General features: G+C 37.3%; 2 protein-coding genes and 2 long non-coding RNA genes across 15 annotated transcripts; 2 read left to right on the top strand and 2 right to left on the bottom strand.

Annotated features, from left to right (window-relative positions):
* The first annotated feature begins 4,045 nt into the window (after positions 1-4,045).
* LOC131255543 (uncharacterized) lies at positions 4,046-8,359 on the top strand. Of its 11 annotated transcripts, none has more exons than XM_058256275.1 (4): positions 4,054-4,823; positions 5,284-5,372; positions 6,066-6,113; positions 8,188-8,359. In XM_058256275.1, exons 1-4 carry the CDS (start codon positions 4,752-4,754, stop codon positions 8,240-8,242), a joined length of 264 nt encoding a protein of 87 aa, XP_058112258.1. In that variant the 5' UTR covers positions 4,054-4,751; the 3' UTR covers positions 8,243-8,359. The 11 variants fall into 11 exon arrangements, 5 of the variants coding, with proteins under 5 accessions (XP_058112258.1, XP_058112260.1, XP_058112262.1 ...); XM_058256277.1 differs by having other exon boundaries at positions 4,055-4,823; positions 8,192-8,359; XM_058256279.1 differs by lacking the exon at positions 8,188-8,359 and adding an exon at positions 6,395-6,540 and having other exon boundaries at positions 4,055-4,823.
* A 450-nt stretch (positions 8,360-8,809) lies between these two features.
* LOC131255544 (uncharacterized) lies at positions 8,810-13,016 on the top strand. 2 transcript variants are annotated; one of them, XR_009176159.1, is made up of 10 exons: positions 8,810-8,931; positions 9,276-9,427; positions 9,542-9,697; positions 10,531-10,668; positions 11,439-11,543; positions 11,694-11,783; positions 11,924-12,294; positions 12,419-12,513; positions 12,607-12,671; positions 12,783-13,016. It is a non-coding gene; the product is annotated as an uncharacterized LOC131255544 (long non-coding RNA). The 2 variants fall into 2 exon arrangements; XR_009176160.1 differs by lacking the exon at positions 12,419-12,513 and having other exon boundaries at positions 8,810-9,427.
* Positions 13,017-13,247: 231 nt separating this feature from the next.
* Positions 13,248-14,454, bottom strand: LOC131255038 (ATP-dependent 6-phosphofructokinase 3-like). Its single transcript, XM_058255733.1, has 5 exons — positions 14,392-14,454; positions 14,079-14,152; positions 13,901-13,940; positions 13,508-13,791; positions 13,248-13,443 (listed from the first exon to the last, which is right to left on the bottom strand). Exons 1-5 carry the CDS (start codon positions 14,452-14,454, stop codon positions 13,248-13,250), a joined length of 657 nt encoding a protein of 218 aa, XP_058111716.1.
* Positions 14,455-14,614: 160 nt separating this feature from the next.
* On the bottom strand, positions 14,615-19,286 carry LOC131255542 (uncharacterized). The gene is made up of 3 exons (XR_009176152.1): positions 18,858-19,286; positions 17,760-17,839; positions 14,615-15,538 (listed from the first exon to the last, which is right to left on the bottom strand). It is a non-coding gene; the product is annotated as an uncharacterized LOC131255542 (long non-coding RNA).
* Between the last annotated feature and the right edge of the window lie 239 nt (positions 19,287-19,525).

Raw genomic sequence — 19,525 nt, 5'->3', positions numbered from 1 at the left:
ATGGCTGGAAACTCTGATGATAATGTTCTTAATATAATTTATAAGAGTAACTGTTATATGAAAAATGGGGTGAAACATGAAAAGAGAACCAGCAGGAACCAGTGGACCAAGCTACTCGAAGGATTACTATAGTCGAAGTAGGGCCGACCATAAAATAGGTCGGCATGACCATAGGTTGGTATGACTGTAGGTCAGCACGACCTCTGACCGGCCTCCCCGGAGAACAACTTTATAAGAGCTGATAGGCCCAAAAAAGGAAACTAATAGCTACTGGAGTCGGTGATCACAAGGACATCACAAACTTACTTAGTCGGTATTAACATCGGAAAGATACTGATCTACTGATAGCTCGGTATTGTCCGTCTCTAAGGTGCTGACTGACTCTACCATCTGACCTTATATATGGGTCGGACGGGTCTATTAGTTTTCGACTGACGACTGGTCCTATCTGAAGCAAACGACACAGGGATTTCTCCTGATATCTAGGGAGATAGGGTTGGAATCCAAGAGATCTCATACATTGAAGATCTCGGGATTATCTCTGAGATATGAGGAGTCCTAAACAGAAAGGATCTCCAACGGTGCGATCTTCCCTCTAACAAAAAAGATCTTCCGACTGTGTGATCTTTCCCCCGTTATAAATAGGAAAGTCCCTAAATGGTGAAAGATACACACTAAAATACAACCCAAAAACTTTCATAGACTGGTAACTCTTTTCCCTTATGATCGTTTCTACAAAGACCCGGATCACTAACTTTGGCATCGAAGGGTCCCCTGCATTAGTGAGGGTCTTCATTGTTTTATTTTGTGTGTAGGCATTGGAGAGTCTAAGAAGGGTCTATCAGAAAACTGCATCAACATAACGATCTAGTTGGCTAAGTTTATGGAACCTTAATTTCCATGTATCTAGTTCGATATAGGCCCGTTGACGTTCACATCAAATATTTGGGCCGTCCATTAGTCTCTTTATTGTATTCCTATTGTGCCTTGAAAAAATAAAATCAAACTAATTAAATAATCCAGTTAATCAATGGCGCGCAGAAAGAATAGGAAGAGAAGGCACTGCAGGTTTCCCAAATATACAAGTCAGACCTCTGAAACACGGAACTACGCACTCATGGGCTGGGAGTCTGCTAATCGGTCAAGCAAAGCAGCACTGTGCAGATGCCTTTTCTTTTTCTTTTTTTTTAAAATTTTTAAAATTATTTATTTTAAACACGCACTCTTACACCAAGACACCACAATGGGTACTTTTGTTTTTTGCTTTTTTGTTTTTTTTTTTTTTTCAAAATCCATGACCTCTATTTTCAAACTCTTGTGCACTCAGCCATCAATGAAGACCCCGTAGATGACGTACCTAGCTCAGGCATCGGGCTAATGAAATAATTTGTGGGCTAGTCTTATATAGGAAAATGAATAATTGATAGATATGGCTGACAATTACCATATTTTATATGCAGGTGCGCCCATCTGAATATCATCAGTTGGTTCTGATTCTTTTAGGCAACGCATATTTACCATCGTTATTATCTGATGAGCGGCTCTGATTAGCCGAACAAATATGAGGGTCACTCATCAAGGGGTCACCACTTTGTCCGTGCCTTCGTCTCACAAATCAGAACCCAGATGTATACAATGTATACCAAGATGTAGATGATTAATAGAAGTGAGTTAGGGTCACCACTTTGTGTATACATATGTAGGCTCGGTTATTTGAGTCAAGGCATCTCAGAAATGAGGATTCGGAGGCTGCTTCTGTGGCTGCCTCATGGTGGGCCTACCATGATGCATGTGCCTTACATCCACACGTTCATCTGTTTTGACAGCTCATTTTAGGGCATGATTCCAAACATAAAACAGATTTAAATGTCAGGTGGACCACACCACAGGAAATTGTGGTGATTGAATACCAACTATTAAAAACTTCCTAGGCCCCGCCACCAGAATGTTTATAATTTTCCATATAACGTGTTCATAATGTCACAAAGATCTAGATGAAGGGACCACACAAATATCAGCTATTTCCAAAACTTTTGTAGCCCATAAGAAATTTTTAATGGTCCACTTGAGATTTGGAACTGCTTCTTTTCTGGGATCATGCTCTTAAATTATCTATCAAAAGAGATGGAAAGCATGGATGTAAGGCTCAGCTGCCAGCATTGGAAAGGGCTGCGCTATGGAGGACGTATGCCATTCCTGACCGCCTCCATCCCTTGCGTGCAATCCTCCCTTCATTTTCTGGGAATTGTGGCTGGAAGGAATAGAGCCCATTTCGACAACTCTACGTTTTCCTCTTCCACACTACGCCAAAATTGTGAATTTGCGACGGACCAAATCCATCATAAAACCAAATAAACAACGGATTTCGTCTGTCGCTTGGTTCGTTGCTGTTTACTAGGTCGTTTTTTCTTTTCGACGGATAAAATCTGTCGTTTAATCTACAATGGATAAGGTCCGTCATAAAACCCAAAAATAATTCACACGATTGTTTAATAATATCATAATCAATCAATGATTAAACATGTGCATGCTTGTTTTACCCATTTAACATTCATCAAGACAATATAATCCGCACAATACCAATAAAACAGTTAACGGTCTATTTAATGTTTTCAGACTACAAATGCACATGAATGTTCATTTTCCATGATACAAATGTTTATAGCAATACAACTTTCCATGCAGCCACATACCCTGATATGGCCAAACAGGCAAAACCAAAAATAGCATGGTAGAATACAAGAAAACAACCAAAAATAGCTTTCAGTTTCAAAATTAATACAGTATTGGGTATTCTAAATGACTTGATCAAGAAAAGTTATAGCACATGCTATATAAATCTGCTAGTTCCCAAACACAAATTGAATAAGATTGTTAATTTCCTAGTATTGACATAAAATTCATTACATGGAGGTATGATAAGAACATTACATTGAGATCGAATAACAATAAAATTGAATTTTAACATCAACATAGTATTCAGCTAATCAAAACAGGATCGAAAGCTCTCACTTCAAACAACAAAAAATAATTAAATAAAAAAAATCCATCGTTTGAAGCAGAATCAAGCAACCAAAATACATATATACCTTGAAACTGTGGCAATTTGCCCATTGGTTCGGTCGCAAAATGGGCTCCTGAGAAATGAGAAAATCTCCGGTCCAAATAGCAAGGTTGAAAGTGTAATGAGAGAGGAAGATGTTGATTCAGATGCGTGATTCGAGATTTCATGTTCTTCGAAGAAATTCCACAGCATCTGCTCTCTTCACTCTTGGAAGAAGAAGAACCAGATCTGATGTTAAGGCTCTCAACCTGCACATAAAAGAAAAGGGCGTAGAAGTATCATAAGGTAGGAATGCCAAGTGAGCCGCGCACCCAACAGGGAATGCCTTCTACAGGTGGGGGCTGTGATTATGGTCAAGTTGAGTCGATTATGGTGAATGATGAGGAAGTTGGTGCAGCCAACACTCCTACAATGAGTGGAGCTGGTGAACACAGAAGGCCTGAAGATGCACGGAATTCAGTTTACCTAGAAGAGGAGAAACATGTTGAGCCCACAACCTTAGAAATTGATGTTGGGCACTCTGGAAGCAAAGGACATATCCTGCCATCGAGAAGCATGGATAATGATCTGGAACATGGAGGTTATTCAGGAAATGAGCATCCCATTGAAGACATAGTTGGTGCCAAACAGATGGATTTAGTTTTGTGCACGAGCCATTTCTAATGGCTATCAGGAAACTTAGCTGGGTAAGAATGTCTTATGAGAAATTGCCATGGAGTAGCAGTATTTCTGAAACAAGGCAAACCAATGCCAGTAATCCAAGTAGTGGGGATTGGAAACAAGTTAATGTTGCAGATACACAACTTGATTCTAGAGCCCATTGTAGCTGCTTAGATGAGCCATTGCTTGAGTCTCTTGAAGACAGATTGGAACACAACAGAGGTCATAAATCTCAAGCTCTCTTTTCCCAAGAAAGACATGCCCAAAAGTACACTACAAGAAATCTCCGTATCAGCGGCGCAATACCATTGGCGGCCCCAAGGAAACGCCAGTGTAGATGTAGAATGAGCGGCGTTTTCACGTAGCCGCCGGTGTACGGATAAGCCACCGCCGCTGGAATAAATATATATATAAAAAAAAAGCTTTTCCCTCCCGGATAGCATCCCCAAATCGCGCCCGCCATTTTTCTCTCCAAAACCCTTTTTTCCCTCCTCTCCCAAATTGCCCCATCCCCAAATAGCGCGCGCGCCAATATTTCTCTTCCAAAACCCTTCTTCCCTCTTCTCTCCCAAATCCACCCCATCTCTCTCTCTCTCTCTCTCTCTCTCTCTCTCTCTCTCTCTCTCTCTCTCTCTCTCTGCAACTCCACGACGCAATGGAGTCATTTCAGCCAGACAGGAAAGACTCTGAAACCGGTAGCAACAGCTTCAGGACGATCTCCTCTCCCTCAAGGACACGGGCCGGCAGATCCAGGACCGGTTCGAAAATCAACAGCTCCACTAGCACCCCCTCATCTCCTCCCTCCAATCCCTCGTCTCCTCCCTCAATCTCTCCCTCTAGCTCATCTCTTCCTTTAACGGCCGATCCTTCACTCCAAACCCTAACTCTAACCCTAATCTTATAAATGCCTTCGAAAATCGACATTTCACCCCTTGCCACGATCTAAAACTTCAGTCCCTTGCTGCCAAACCCTCATCCGATCCGCCTCAGCAACCCCGCCGATCTGACAGTGATAAGAAGCCATTGGATGATGATGGAGATGCAGATCTGCTGTCTGTCGTCCGATCCATGGTCGATGTCTGCCTCTTTTGAGATGCAAGTTAAGAATCCCACACACCATTATTGGATGGTGGGAGATATGTCCAGCCGACTCCCACTGCATCCTGTGCTAACACACATCTGGTAGTAGCTAGCGGTATACTCTAATTAATCTGCTAGAATTGAATGGCAGAGTAAGATTTGTGTAGCTGACCCCAATTAGTTGGGATAAGGCTTAGATGATGATATATTACAACGTTCTATTATTATTATTATTTTTCTATGGAATTTCTGTTATTGAAATGAAAAATGCTTACAGTTTCTTTGATTTTATTAGAATTTCTATCCATGTTTTGTGTTGCTTGAGTCAAGCCGATGTTCAACTCGATCAATTTATATCCATATATCGATTTATATCAAGTTGAACATCGACTTCCAGTTTTTTTTTTTTTTAAAGAATTTATATCCATGTTTTCTGTTCAGTAATCTGCGAGCTGATAGCTGTGTTGACTATGGAACAGTCGGCAAGTGTAAAGTTCTGTGTAACGAGGACACTTATTCTTCCCTATGTCGTGTCTGATACCAGTGGTGCATGGACACTAGTTTCAGGGTACATGTTGACTCAGCTATTAGGAAAAGAATATTTCAATTATTTATTATATGGGCTGTTTGTTTTGTGGACTGCAAAATTTTTGTTTGATATGAATTGCAAGTGGGCTGTGCCACCTGTGTGGGGTTCATAATGTGTAGCATTTGAACTTTGGGTGTCTTCAATCTGCCATGGGTAATTTGTAATATTTTCTAGACATTTTAAATGTAAGCCTGTTTTCATGGAGATGAAGGATGATAAGATAGAAAGTATTTCATGGTCAGGTGTATACAAATGTTTTATTAGGGTGTGTTTGGTAGTTTGGCATTTGGTGTATTTGAAGGGATTTCAGTTTGAAGGTGCATTTGGCAGTTGGAATTTGGTGTATGTGGATTTTCATCTAATCTAAACCCCCATTTTGGAGGATTTTTGAAAATGCAGTCTTGAGGTGAGTCTCTTTTTGCAATGTGCTCTGTTCCAATCCTGGACTGCCATTGCCTTCTGCAACTCCTTTCTGCAAGTGTCAAATGTGTTATTGAGCAGCATTAGCATTAGCCTAATGATGGCATTAGCATTAGTGTGGCTTTCTATTTATGTGGTGGAACTGATTATGCCAAAAGCTTGGTGGGTGTGCATGTGTTGATCTCCTATTTTACCTGTGTGAATTTTAGGTGCATTCCTTTTGTAATTAATCTCATGTTGCTGTGAATGCAGATGGGGATTCCGATTCAAACTTCATCAAAATCAAGCCCATGGAGAAAGGTAAATTTTGGAGCTGCACTTGTATGTTCTTACCCTGACAATTTTGGGCTTACAGTTCTTATGATCATTGCTAGTTTTACATGGGGCAGTTTTATTGTTGTTTTATATGCTGAACTATGTTCAGCCTGCATGAACTCTCCTCATGCACCCATACACAGTTGTGGGACACCACGCTACAAATCAAAGATCTATTTGATTGCTATTGTACTTTTTCTCTTGAGGTATCTACCTACGGACTGAAATTTCAACACTGATGTGTTGTTCGTGATGGGAATTGGAAGAGTTTGCATGGACCCTGCATGAATTCTGGTTAGTCAATCTTTCTTTTAGACCTTTCTTAGGCATTAGACCTATCTGCTAGTTGGATTTTGATTAACTCAAAGAGATCATTGTTTCCCTAGATAATATCCAAGATTATTGTCTTTCTTGGAAGGTTAGAAGCCATATCACTGCCTTAGGGTATGGCCACAAAGCAGGGCTGAACTCATGGGACCCACTTCCTATGATCTGTACTAATGCTCTGGGCTAGCCCAGTTATTTGTTGGTTTTTAACTGAAGAAGCATGAATATATATATATATATATATATATATATATAATATAAAGCAATTTGTAGATTGTGAAATAATATCCTAAAACCAACAATATTTTCAATTTGTGGGAGGTTAGAGTAAACTAGGAAGGATTAGTTTTTAACCCAACATGAGTGTGCATGTGTTGTAACTGACTGCCGTTGTTTGGGTATAGACTGATTTTGATTGCAATAATTAAGTTGCAACATGATATTTTAGCTAGCACACTTCATTTCAGATTTACCAAATAATGTTTGCACCTTTTTCATCAATTTACCAAATAACAATTAGTGCAACCACTTCATGTCTGCATGTGTCTCATTTTACATTTGGCTGAGTTAGAAGATTGACAAATTAGAGATTATTATTTTGTTTATTTATTTGCTGTTTCATTTTGTATTTCTTGACTAAGTCACCTCTAATATGTATGAACAATTCCTACAGGGTGTTGAAAGTGCCACTTTATTTTTATTTTTTATGAAAATATATTATCTCAAATACACAAATTTGTCCTTTTAAAAAAAGTCGAAATTGGGAATCTGTGTGAAATTGGGTTGGCGCATTAGGGGGCCAGCTTCTAATTGAATTCCCATGATCTGCCTTCAATTCAACAAAGGGGTAGGTTTGATGCATTCAGATTCTAATTTTCAAACATCGTGTATTGATTTTTTTTAAAAATTATTACTATTATTATTATTTTTTGATTAGGAAGAGTAGGACTTAAGCTGAAATTTGTGCAGGCTGCATTTAAATCACTTGTTGGTGTGGGTTATCAAACATTGCAGAGTTTACTTTTGGCCTTGCAATAAACTACATTCAGTGAAAGTCTTGTGGGAACTGGATATTATATACATACTCATATATTTTTATTGGGGATGCAATCTTTGCATTTATTTTTTTTCCTTTTTCCTTTTTGTTTTCTTCTTCTTCTTCTTCTTTTTTGTTTTTTTGTTTGTTTTTTTTTTTTTTTCCTCTTTATAGGGTTTTTGCTCCTTTTGGCAGTTTTTCTGCCCTTTAATAAAGTTGCTTATCTTTCAAAAAAAAAAAAAAAATGATTTCTTCTGGCTATCCATCTAGTAAGCTCCACTATTATTTTCGTAGTGTATTTTCCGCAACAAGTTGCATTATTGATTAACTTCCATATGGCACTCGCATAATTCATCTTCTCTTTGGAGAATCCACTTCGACTATTCGTATTAAATAAAGAATACAAGACTACAGAGAAATTGGATTACCAAATTTGTCAGTAGTGGGTTGAACATGAGGAATCGAAGAATTATAGATCGATTTTCTTTCATGGCCCTTGGATTTAAGAGTTAAGTCATTTGTACAATCCAGTTAGTGGTTTGGTTTTCCATCTTTATATGAGGTTTACTCCCTAAAGGAAGTGCCCAAATCTATGTTGTTCCCGAGCTATCTCAAATTGAGTTTTTTTTTTTTTTTTTTCCTTAGGACATATAGATAGTTCTTCATGTCTGATTCACTTCAAAATGGTTTTTGAAGCCAGGAACATTCTATGCTTTACCCCAAAGTCCTCACCTCTTTAAGCAAATGCTGATGGTTTCTTCAATTGACAAATATTATCAAATAGCAAGGTATCTTTTCTGTTACTAGTTCTTTGAACTAATTCTGCAACACCAAGGGTTTATGTATTTATGCATATATACATAAATAGAAAAGCATGCCAAAATGCTAGTCGGGTAACTGCAATTAGTCGTAGCACTCCTTTCTTGCATTTGCAGGCAAACAGCTTAGTTATTTGTTGGTTTTTAACTGAAGAAGCATGAATATATATCTATATATATATATATATATATATATATATATATATATATATATATATATATATATAACAATTTGCAGATTGTGAAATAATATCCTAAACCCAACAATATTTTCAATTTGTGGGAGGTTAGAGTAAACTAGGAAGGATTAGTGTTTACCCCAACGTGAGTGTGTGTGTGTGTGTGTGTGTTGTAACTGACTGCCGTCGTTTGGGTATAGACTGATTTTGATTGCAATAATTAAGTTGCAACATGATATTTTAGTTACCACACTTCATTTCAGAGCAGATAACCAGTATGAATCATGATTGGCAGGTGGGTAATGTATCTGTGACAATTTGGCTGACCACATGGTAACATACTTAGAATTGCAGTACTATAGTATCTGTTCAATTCAATTATTTCCATAGCTGATAACTTCTTTTGGCAGGTGGGTAATGTATATTTCCATCAGCTGCACATGGTATTCTTCCATCTGTGTTAACCAACTTTAGACAATTTTATTTGTTTTTTCTTACAAAGAGAATGCTGATGGAGATATTTAACTGTTACATATTCAGCACTACCGCCACTCCTGGAACGAGAGTGCAGTGCTGGATAATCAAAGAAATAAACTCAAGAAGCTAGTACTTACAAAGTATTAATAGACCAAACGCTGTAGTTTGGCTTCAGAAAACAAGCTCAAAACAAGAGAAATCTCTGCCTTATTTATGAAAGTGGGGATCGTTGCTCTTCTATTCCAAATCCTTAACACATATTCCTTCTTTCTCATTTTCCTTGTTTTCCTTGTTTCTTGCTTATATCAAGCCTTTGAGCCCCTCAGAAATGGAGATTTGTATCCCTTGACAAGGAGCAGTCTGGCCATGGAGGTCTTAATCTTTCAATATGATGCAGCCCTTATGCAAATCCACTTGTGGAAATGCCATACCTGTAATTTTGAAACAAAAAATATCTCACAAGTAGGCCTAGTGAAATTGCAGGTGACTGATTCTCGTGCTTGTCACATCCAAGATCTGTTATTATTTTGATTTTCTGTGAAAGAGTTGTGGTTAGTGATGAGATAAATGCTACAGGCCCTTCTTTTGGGGTGAGAAATATATGTTACCTTGTGAAAAAAGCAGAGAAGAAATGGTGGAGTAGGCTGTTAAAGCAGGAAGGGAAGCCTCCTGTGTTTTTGAAAGTAGACTGGGACAAATGGGTCGATGAAGATGAAGAGCAAGAACACAAATGTAAGTTGTCCACCCCTTGTCATCTTGAACACTTACCTTTTTATGGATTTTTTTGTATGCTAGGTTTCCTCTTGAACATGAATCATTTGTAGTTTTTTGAAGCTATGTTGTCTTCAAACATGTATAGATACCTGATGAATTGACCACCGAATGTTTGTGAAGACGTTCAGAGGTAATGTGCATCTGCAACCCATGTAGTATCATGAGCAGTGGCACCATTGTGCATAGTATAGGCTTATAAGAAAAATAGAATCCTAGAAGAAATTAGTACTGACAGGAGATCTAGCAGCACATATAATGTACATAGGCCTGGAAGTATGCATAGTGCACACAAGTCTAATATTATAGCAGTGCAAAATCACATCTTTAAACTCTAGTTTGCTAAAGTTCCAATGTTGTTACAAGGTATGAATACCCCATAAAGAATCCTGGAGAGGCATTGGACAAATTTGATTATTGTAACATTGAGATAACTGTCACAACTCACATGCATTTAGGAGATACATCATAACTGTCACAACTCACATGCATTTAGGCATGCCACTCATCATCCGCTATGGGATTTTGTTTCCCCCTTTCTGATCCAGACGAAATAAAATTAAGAAAACAATGTGTGTAACTAAACAGCGATAAGAACAACAAAGGTCCTTTTCGAGATACTCCTGCAGCTTCTCTCTCTCTATCTGTTTTTGTTTTGAATGGAAGCTCTGCAAATTCTTTAATTTCCAGTTCTCAAATCAACACAAACTGGAGTTCAAGATGACATTGATTCATATCCTTATTCTAATAAAATTCTAACCACTCACCTCTGCCCTTTTTTTTTTTTTTGGCAGCGAGCAGTCTCAAAGAGTAAGATTTTCTGAGGCAGTGGTAGTTACCAATGCCAGTAGTAGAATAATCTTTGTGGCACTTCTCATTACATGGTTTGGTCTTTTTTCCTGACAACCAACTCGTGCTAGAGAGATTCAAAGGTAAGAAACTGTTAGAAATTCATTTTCACAAGCGCTTAGTTGTTCCAGCTTTGTATTCATGTGAGTATTGCAGATGTGTGGCAGGAAATGGATGTATTTATATTGCTAGTTGCTAGGAAAAGAAGAAAAAAAAAAAAAAAGACTCATTGGCCAGGTTGATTTTCCTGACTTTTTGGACCCCCTTCCTTTTAAAGAAGAAAAGAGTTTCGAAAGCTGTAGATGGATTGGGATGAAGAAAGTCACGCCTCCAAAATTGAAAAAGAAGAAGAGAAGAAGAAGAAGAAGAAAAATCTAGAATGACTGAAGCCATTACTGCTACCCTGGTTATGATGTTGAACATCCCATGCCCAACTAGTTGGGTAGATGAGAAAACTATGCAACTAGTTGCATGTGGCATGCTCCATGGTGTGTATAATATCCAATCCATCCTGTAGGGTCCCTCCATCATCAAAACAGATACCATGATTTCAGGAAAACAACTTGCTAGAAGACAATAGGAAAACAACTTGAGAAAGACTTGAGCAAGAAACTGCAAGAATAGTTTACGGAAATGAAATTGGTAGTTGAGAAGCCGAATTTAGAATTTAGAATTTAAAAAAATAATAATAATCTGGAAGCTGAATCTTTCAACAACATGTCGTCAGTTGCAGGACAAACTTGCCAGCGTACTTGCACCATGAAGAAAGATTGCCAGTTGGATTGAATCTAGTTGTTTATATTGTGAGAAAGGATATGAATCTTAGCAACTTTGTTTTTTTATTAGAAATCAGGAACTATGTCCTTGTACATGCAGCAACACATATAGGAGATCCATTGTTCATCTCTTGCATTGTGCAGTAGATGGCTGTATCTCAAAAGATGATACCCATCAGATGGTTGGTTGACTTCTTTTTAGCCACCCACATGGAATCCTCTAACATCATATATTCTGCCAAAGTCGAACTTTTTTCCTATTTCCCTAGAAAACTTTAACGAACTTTTTAAAGAGATTTATGAATCGAGCCTTTTTTTCCTGCTATATGCAGGTAGCCATACCTGATGCAAGCATTCTGACGAATGATGTGAATGGTCATGTCATGTTGTATTGCTTCAAAAACTTTAAGGAATATACTAAGGTAATTTCTGATGAAGTTTATCTAAATTATAACTATTTCTTTGGTAGAATTTTTTGATATTTGCCAATAGTATTTTGCCTTGAGTAATAGGTGTTCCATATTTGCATTACTTGATATCTTTTAATCTTGTTACCAAACAGAGGGTTGTCACACAAGTTCTGTATATCTCTTACAATCCAACACAGGCTTGGATAGAAGGTGTGCAATATCTAAGCTCTCCATCAGGTGGTTCCACACTTCTTGATGCCACGGTCCAAAAATCAGGTAAGTCCACTCCATGTAAGGATCACCAAAAGCAAGGGCCCCACACCCTTGGCTTATTATTTTTATTTTTATTTTTCTTACCAATCTTCATTGCTTCAATATAACGAACGGTTTCCATAATGTTTGACTTGTATTATGTATTTATCTTTGGTTGTAAGATGCTTATTCAAAGTGAAGTAACTATATAGAGTGTAGGCTCAGGGGTCCACAATGCTTACATGGATGCATGATCAAAGCTGCTCATCAGGTACAAGCCACTATATGGCTTTCCTTGTGCTAAATTCAGGTCCATCCATATTGAGTTGCATGCTAGTTAATGCTTTTGTAAAAAAGCTCATATTGAGTTGCATGCTATGCTACTTATGATGCAGTTTTATCCTTGAAGAAAAAGGGAAGAAATTAAAATCTGTCCACATATTTATAAAAAAAAATTCCATAGCTATTCTCCTCCATCTGCTAGGTACAGGTATTTATTGGTTCCTTTTATTTTACATCAAATTTGTTTTTTGGTTATTTTATTTTGTTTTGTAAACTTTTGTCTTTGCATTGGTAACTGAAGGTGAAGCATTGGTAATAGAGGGGGGCTTTGCTGCTTCATATGGGGATGGATATGGACTTTATTTGGTATGGTTGTTTTTGCAGGAAATATTTATGATTGAAAATTTAATTTTAGATTGTGTAACTCAGATTATGAGTGTACATACTGTTTTATTACCTGACCTCTATGCATGACAGGGTGGTGCTGACAAAGGTCCTTTATATGGCATGAGTTCTGGTTCTTGGGGTGCATTTGAGAAGTCTTGCCTCGGGCATCGCTGAAGTCCGTTGATTATTTTTTTTTCCTTCTGCTTTTCCTTGTGTCTCAATTTGTAAATTTTTTGTCCATTATGTAGCCTTTCATTCTCACGTCTCTTGTAAATGAGGTTGGTTGTAAATGATTTACAGGTTATGTTTGAATGCTAATTTAAGCCTGTAACGTTCTTTGGATTTAGAAGATTCAGCCTAGTGGAATTTTTAATTGTTTCTATTAATTCTTCTTTTACAGTGTACATGATTTACCGGCGTTTTAATCTCTCAATACAGTTTTCTAGCGGCGTTTCTAGTTACTTTTAGCGGCGTTTTATGAAGCTTCTACCGGCGCTTTATATTATTCGGCGCTTTTATAGTTTCTACCGGCACTTTTATAGTTTTTACCAGCAGTCAGCAGAGTCGCCCGTAAATGATAATAAGTGCCGGTAAATATCCATTTTTACGGTAATGCCTATACCGGCGGTTTTTTGGACTTTTAGAGGCGGTTTTTTGGACTTTTACGACCGCCGGTATTCTTATACCGGCGGTTTTTTGGACTTTTAGAGGCGGTTTTGGCTGCCGGTAATGCCTATTTTTCTTGTAGTAACTGCTGGTCAAAGTAAAACAACAAGAGGAAATAAATAAGTTCGCATAGTCGAACGATGTAAAACCTCACCTCTATTCCAAGAATTTTGCTGACTCCGTACATTTGGTGCAAACCACATACTATTTCTCTAATCACTGTGTTAAGCCCGGGGCAGAGGCCCCCACATGTTACAATGCATGCATGGACTTCATCTGACTCGAAATACACCTGAATAACATCCAAGGACATGTCGGTAATGTTCACATGATTTTTACCATTCCCAACTACATGTGTCTGAGTGATCACCTTCTGATGGGAACATGCACGTCGAAAGTGTATCCCTCTTGGGCTATTTTTATGAACAACAATCTAGAAAATAAGGAAACAAGATAAATAAGCATCAATTCTGGAAGCTAATCATGATGACGTCTTCAAGTGATATATCTCTAATCCACGAAAAATAAACCTTTTAAAGTACCTTTTGAGGGACAGTATCATCAACATGAACAAAATACTGCCTGTAAACAAAAAAGTTATTTCAATAAATCGTCCATCAGTTTAAATGACTGAGAAGATATGCCATAGCTGTTGGTTGAAATAAAAAAAAAAAAAAAGCAAAGGAAATCAACTTGAGTAGAAAAGCTAAATTAACTTACTTAACAACTGAATATGCCACATTATCTTGAAAGGATTTGGATAAGTCTGCAAAAGACAAATGTGCCAAAGCCCACTAGCTAGACTTCTTTCAAAGGTTAATGGAAATATATAGATTCATTGTACAGTTCTAAGATCCAACCATTCAAAGAAAAGTAAAATGGAAAATTAAATCTTCCTGCCATAATAATCCATAAAACATAAATAGTGAAATTTGACAAAGAAGAACAAGCTCATCAATCTCAGTTTTAGCTTCTATGGCTATGTGCTGTGGCTTAACCTTTTAATTCACCAAAAGAAGAAACATCGAAATACCAATTTACCAAATAGAAAGGTATCAAGGCTAGTATTAAGCAAATATTCATAAACAAGCATCATCTCTTCCCCTTCTAAACAGCAACCAAACAGCCTTACTAGGTTCCTGTGCTGAAGTTTTGCCACCAATCCTACCTCATTTTTGAGCTAATCCCTGAGAGGATCTTCTTGAAAGCCTTTTCACTGCTATTTCTTGGCCGTCGGATAGCTTTCCCTACAGAAATTAATTTATAGACAACTTAAAAACCACATTAAGGAAAGTGCATGCTTTATAATATAAGGTCATGTTTTGATGAACAAGTGAATCAAATCTCAAGTGGAACTGCAAATGTTAGTGGTGTATCATAGTAGTCTTCAAACTGCATTTAAATTCCTTTCAAGTCTTACTTGAAAATAACCCAATCAAGATTGTACTATAGACCCTCAACATGTTACAATCTGGTGATGGCCACTTTATTAGAATAAAAGTTGTAATTTAATTCAATGATGAATCAAAGCATACCCTGCAAAAACTGGCAGCTGTTAGAGGATAGAGACACGTACAGCTGTGTAGAATAAAAAAAAATTGTAATTTAATTCAATGATGAATCAAAACACACCCTGCAAAAACTGGTAGCTGTTAAGAGGATAGAGACATGTACAGCTGTGTAGATTTAGATAGTTTGAATTATTTAGCTGTTAAAATATTGCTTCTCTCTGAAGTTTCTCTTCTTGTACATATAATGGATTGTTCATAATGAAATACACCTAAAGTTTCCAACATGTAGTCTCTAATTCTATCATGATATCAGTCCAATGCCTCCAATCCTTAACCTTAAATCTCTTTTGTTTATCTCTGCATCTGTCTTAGGCCGTCATCCACCGTTGTCGCACATCTACCCATCATCGATCTGGTATACTTTACAACATTCTCGAATCCATCTCCTCAATTTTCATAATGTAGTCCCTAATTCTATCAATAACAACATTGTTCAAGAAAAAAAATGGCATGCCTTTGAAGACATTCTATGCATTACCTTGTAAACAAGACCAAATCCGCCTTCCCCAAGTTTATTTGCATTAGAGAAGTTATCTGTTGCCACTCTTAGCATATCCAAATCAAATAACAGGGAATTCACATTTGGTATCTCGTCGTCATCTTGGCTATCTACGAAATAACACAATTTATCAACAGGATTATATATGAATACCTTTCTGAAAAAAATAAAAAATGAAGGCATGTCCAATATATAAGTTTCCAAGTGAAGCTGCTTCACATGCAAATTGACATGCAGTGGCCTTTGTGCTACTTTAATGACATCCAGTTCATCCATCATGTGTGGCCCCTCCTGTTCTAATTGGCTTCCAAAAATGATATCGATCCAAAACTCTGGTGGGGCATACCATGTAAAATCCTGCCTAAAATCTCTAAAATCATGTAGGCCACCTGGGTTTTGGAGTGGCTTGAATGTTTGGCTGCCAATTCATCCTGTATTAGATGCACCTTTTGAATGGGCTAGATTGAATACACAAAACACAATGGACCCCACATACAGTCTTGCCAGGTTTTAATTGTGGATATCCCTATCCCAACTGTTTCCTATCATGTGGCCCACTTGAGTTGAGTTTTGGATCAACTGGACGTGCCAAGGAGAAAAGGAGCAGCAGAAATGATAGGCAGATTTGATGTCACAAACATTACATTGGTCCCTATGCGTCAATTTGTATGTTAAGCTTAATGCTGAAACATTTGTACTAGATTTACACATGCATTGATCCAAAACTCAGGTGGGCCACACTAAATCACACCTAAAACCTGGTGTGTGCCTTAATCTTTCTGTGATCCTAGATTGCTTATCAGTGGAACCATCATGGACGGATCATGCAAAACATCTATGTGAGTTTTAGGTTAACACATTAAACAACATATGCACTCAATTATCTGTTTATGTACTTACCATTCCACCTGTCTCTTTTTCATCTTCCCTAAAACTCAAAGTGAATGACACATTGGGATGTGAAAATCTGTCCCAAAAATAAAGTTGAACCACTCATCGCAACATGCCATGCAACAAGAAACAACAATCTAAACATTGAAAACAGATAAACAATCGAGTATGTGAATATACATGCCATGTTACGTGTGTACATGTGTCAAGTTCTACATGGGACATAAAACTTAGTCATACCAACTTCCAAAAAGAGTTCTCAGTTATGGCTGTGTTTTGGATGGGACCAATGGGCACAACAAGAGAATCGGACAAATAAAAGATATTATATTTTATTGACCAATGAAGAGCAATAACAAAAGTAATGAGCAACTTAAAATTGAAACGACAACCATTTTTGGATTGTGTAGAATACTACTATTGATGTAGTGTCTTTGAAGTACCAATACCCAACTGTCAAATCCACATTAATACATGATTAATCTAAAACGCAAAAAAATAAAAAATAAAAAATAAAAACAAACAAACTTTCCTATCTAATTGCTCACTAGCTTGGTGTGCCGTAAAGGTAATGGTGGGCATGGGCATTGATATGTACTGGTTCTAGTGATTTATCACAGACAGATTCTACGACCTAATGTCGACAAGTACAAAAGATCAATAAAAATCTGCAAACAAATACTGATAGCAGGCTTAAAAACCCACAACATGATGAAGAAAAAAATGTTGAGGAATTCGTGTATTATACACCCTTAAGGAAGAGCATGGTGGAATCTTTCGAAAAAAGGGAAGCAAATAGTGGAGTGAAATAATTTCCATAGTAAACAAATGGACCAAATGGCTTTTGCATGGAACCATAGTGCAGAAGCCTTTTTTCTTTTTAACATGCACAACTACAGCAGGTCTTGTACATGCTCGGCGAACTGAGTTTGGACAGCAGAAGCATTGAAGCGTTGATCTTTTATGGCAGATAAGGCAGGAATGCCAACCTATCACATCAAATTTCTCATGCTAGTAAATGGTACTGTTTCTTCTATCATGTAAAATTTTAGCCTAGTAAATGCCAACCTATTTCTCATGCTAGCAAATATACCTTGAAGCTTTTAGCTTTTATGGCAGATAAGACAGGTATACCAACCTATCACATTAAATTTATAATGCTAGTTAATGGTGTTGTTTCTCATGATATCTTAAATGGAGTAGGCATTAATCATGCTCATTTTTTATTCTATTGAAATTTAAAGTAATTGAATCTATTGAACAAACAGAGATTATATACCCTAAAAAGGCCCATGTTCGAATAAGCTCAAAAAAGAGAGATGAAAACTATATGTGTTTTAGGAGGCAAGTGAAAGAAAATGAGTGCCAGGTTTGTACAGAATCAAACTTAAAATTAATCCATCCAAAGGAAGCAAGCATATGGAGAAGGAAGAGGCTTACTACAAGTCCATTGATCGCCCGTCTCCAAGAATGTGGAATCCTTGCCCACACATTTAGGATGATAAGCCTTAAGACAACATCTGACAAACATTAGCATGATGTTAATTAAACATGGGAATAGTAGATAAGCAACTCCCATGCCAATCATGGGAAGAATAACAGTTTTTTTTGGAGAGGTGGAAGTATAAAGATTTCATTTCATAGAGACTAGAAATGCTAAATGAGATATAAAAATAAAACAAAATGGCTAAATAAGCGAAAAATAAGCATGATTAAGCATTGACTAATCTCTAATAAATATCAACAACAAACACATCGAAAGTCACATCAAATCACATTACGAAGGCCAGATGCATTGAATCATACTTCTAAGAGAAAATAGTACTTAAAAATATTTATAACATTAAAAATACACAAAAGTATGAAATAAATAGGTTATGAACTTATGGTCAAAACTATCTAGCATTCCACATCAAATTCAGTCAAGTGCTAACATTTTGAGTCATTTCAATGTAATAACAGATAGTACAAAGCATATAGACTGATCAAACATTGTAAAGAAGCTTGTCTCAGTATGACATCTATGAGCTATTTCATTTCCCTCATCCATGAGTCCACCCTGGAGCAACCATCCCCAACACAAAGGAGATAGAGAGCGGGTATTCCTTTAATCCAATTGGCCATTTTTCCACAAATAGCCACCAAAGAAGATATCCCCACAATGACATTAGCAGAGTCTCTTGTAAGTGAAATCCTAAAAACTTTTTATCAGTTTCTTTTCTCTGTACTTTTCTGCAATTATCCCCGGTTTTTCTTTTTCCTTTTTTTTTTTTTTGTTTCTTTCTGTCTTTTGAGAAGTCATGGGCAGATAAGTATTACTGTCATGGATATAGCATACAGGGAACAGGGAAGGGATGCCAAGCATCCATTTACTGCAATCTAGGAAACAGAAATGGATACATGTGCATTTGTAATAAAATAGAATCTGATGTAGGACAAAGCACAAGAAGAAATCATGAAAATACGTTTGAATTAAATGAAATTAATGCGAAAATCATAGGTAACAGAGAAGTTTCTAAGAAAATATTGAAATTAGACCTCGTCTTTCAACATATGAAGCAAGGTAGTCTTTCCGGCATTATCAAGCCCTATAAACAAGATCTTGGCCTCCTTCTGCCACAAACCAAGCGAGGCAAGAACTCCATAGATCCAATCGAGAAGAAACATGATCTCCTGCGAGGATCCGCCTCCGATCCAAACAGATCAAACGATTTCCGATATACCTAGGCAGAAATCTGTCAGAAAAGCAACCAGATCTGGCAATCGTAATCCTCTGACGTTGATATCAGAAGATCACCCAAATCTGACGCCCGAACACCCTAATTAAGAGTTTTGAATTTTGAATCCCTAATTAGGGATTTTCAGTTTTTTAATCTATAATCCACAATTAGGGAATTGACACTACAAATCCCTAATTAGGGATTCGAAACTCAAAATTTTCCAATACACAAATCATTGCTCAATGTTACTTTAGGGCCTGTTTGGATGCCTGTAAGTTGGGTAAGTGGGAAGTTACTTACAGGGAAGTCACTTACAGGTGGTGTTTGGGGGAGAAAAATCACCTGTAAGTAACTTACAACCTGTAAGTCACTTACAGGCAAATCTACCAAAAAGTGCAGGAGGATGGGGGTGGGAAGTCACTTCCCTGTAAGTCATTTACAGGCTCAACGGTCAGATTTTAAAAAAGAGGGGAAGAGGGAGAAACG

This window comes from Magnolia sinica, chromosome 9 (genome assembly GCF_029962835.1).
Source record: "Magnolia sinica isolate HGM2019 chromosome 9, MsV1, whole genome shotgun sequence".
NCBI classification, from domain to species: Eukaryota; Viridiplantae; Streptophyta; class Magnoliopsida; order Magnoliales; family Magnoliaceae; genus Magnolia; species Magnolia sinica.
Note: the sequence above shows the minus strand (reverse complement) of the source record. Positions and strands in the feature narration are given on the sequence as shown.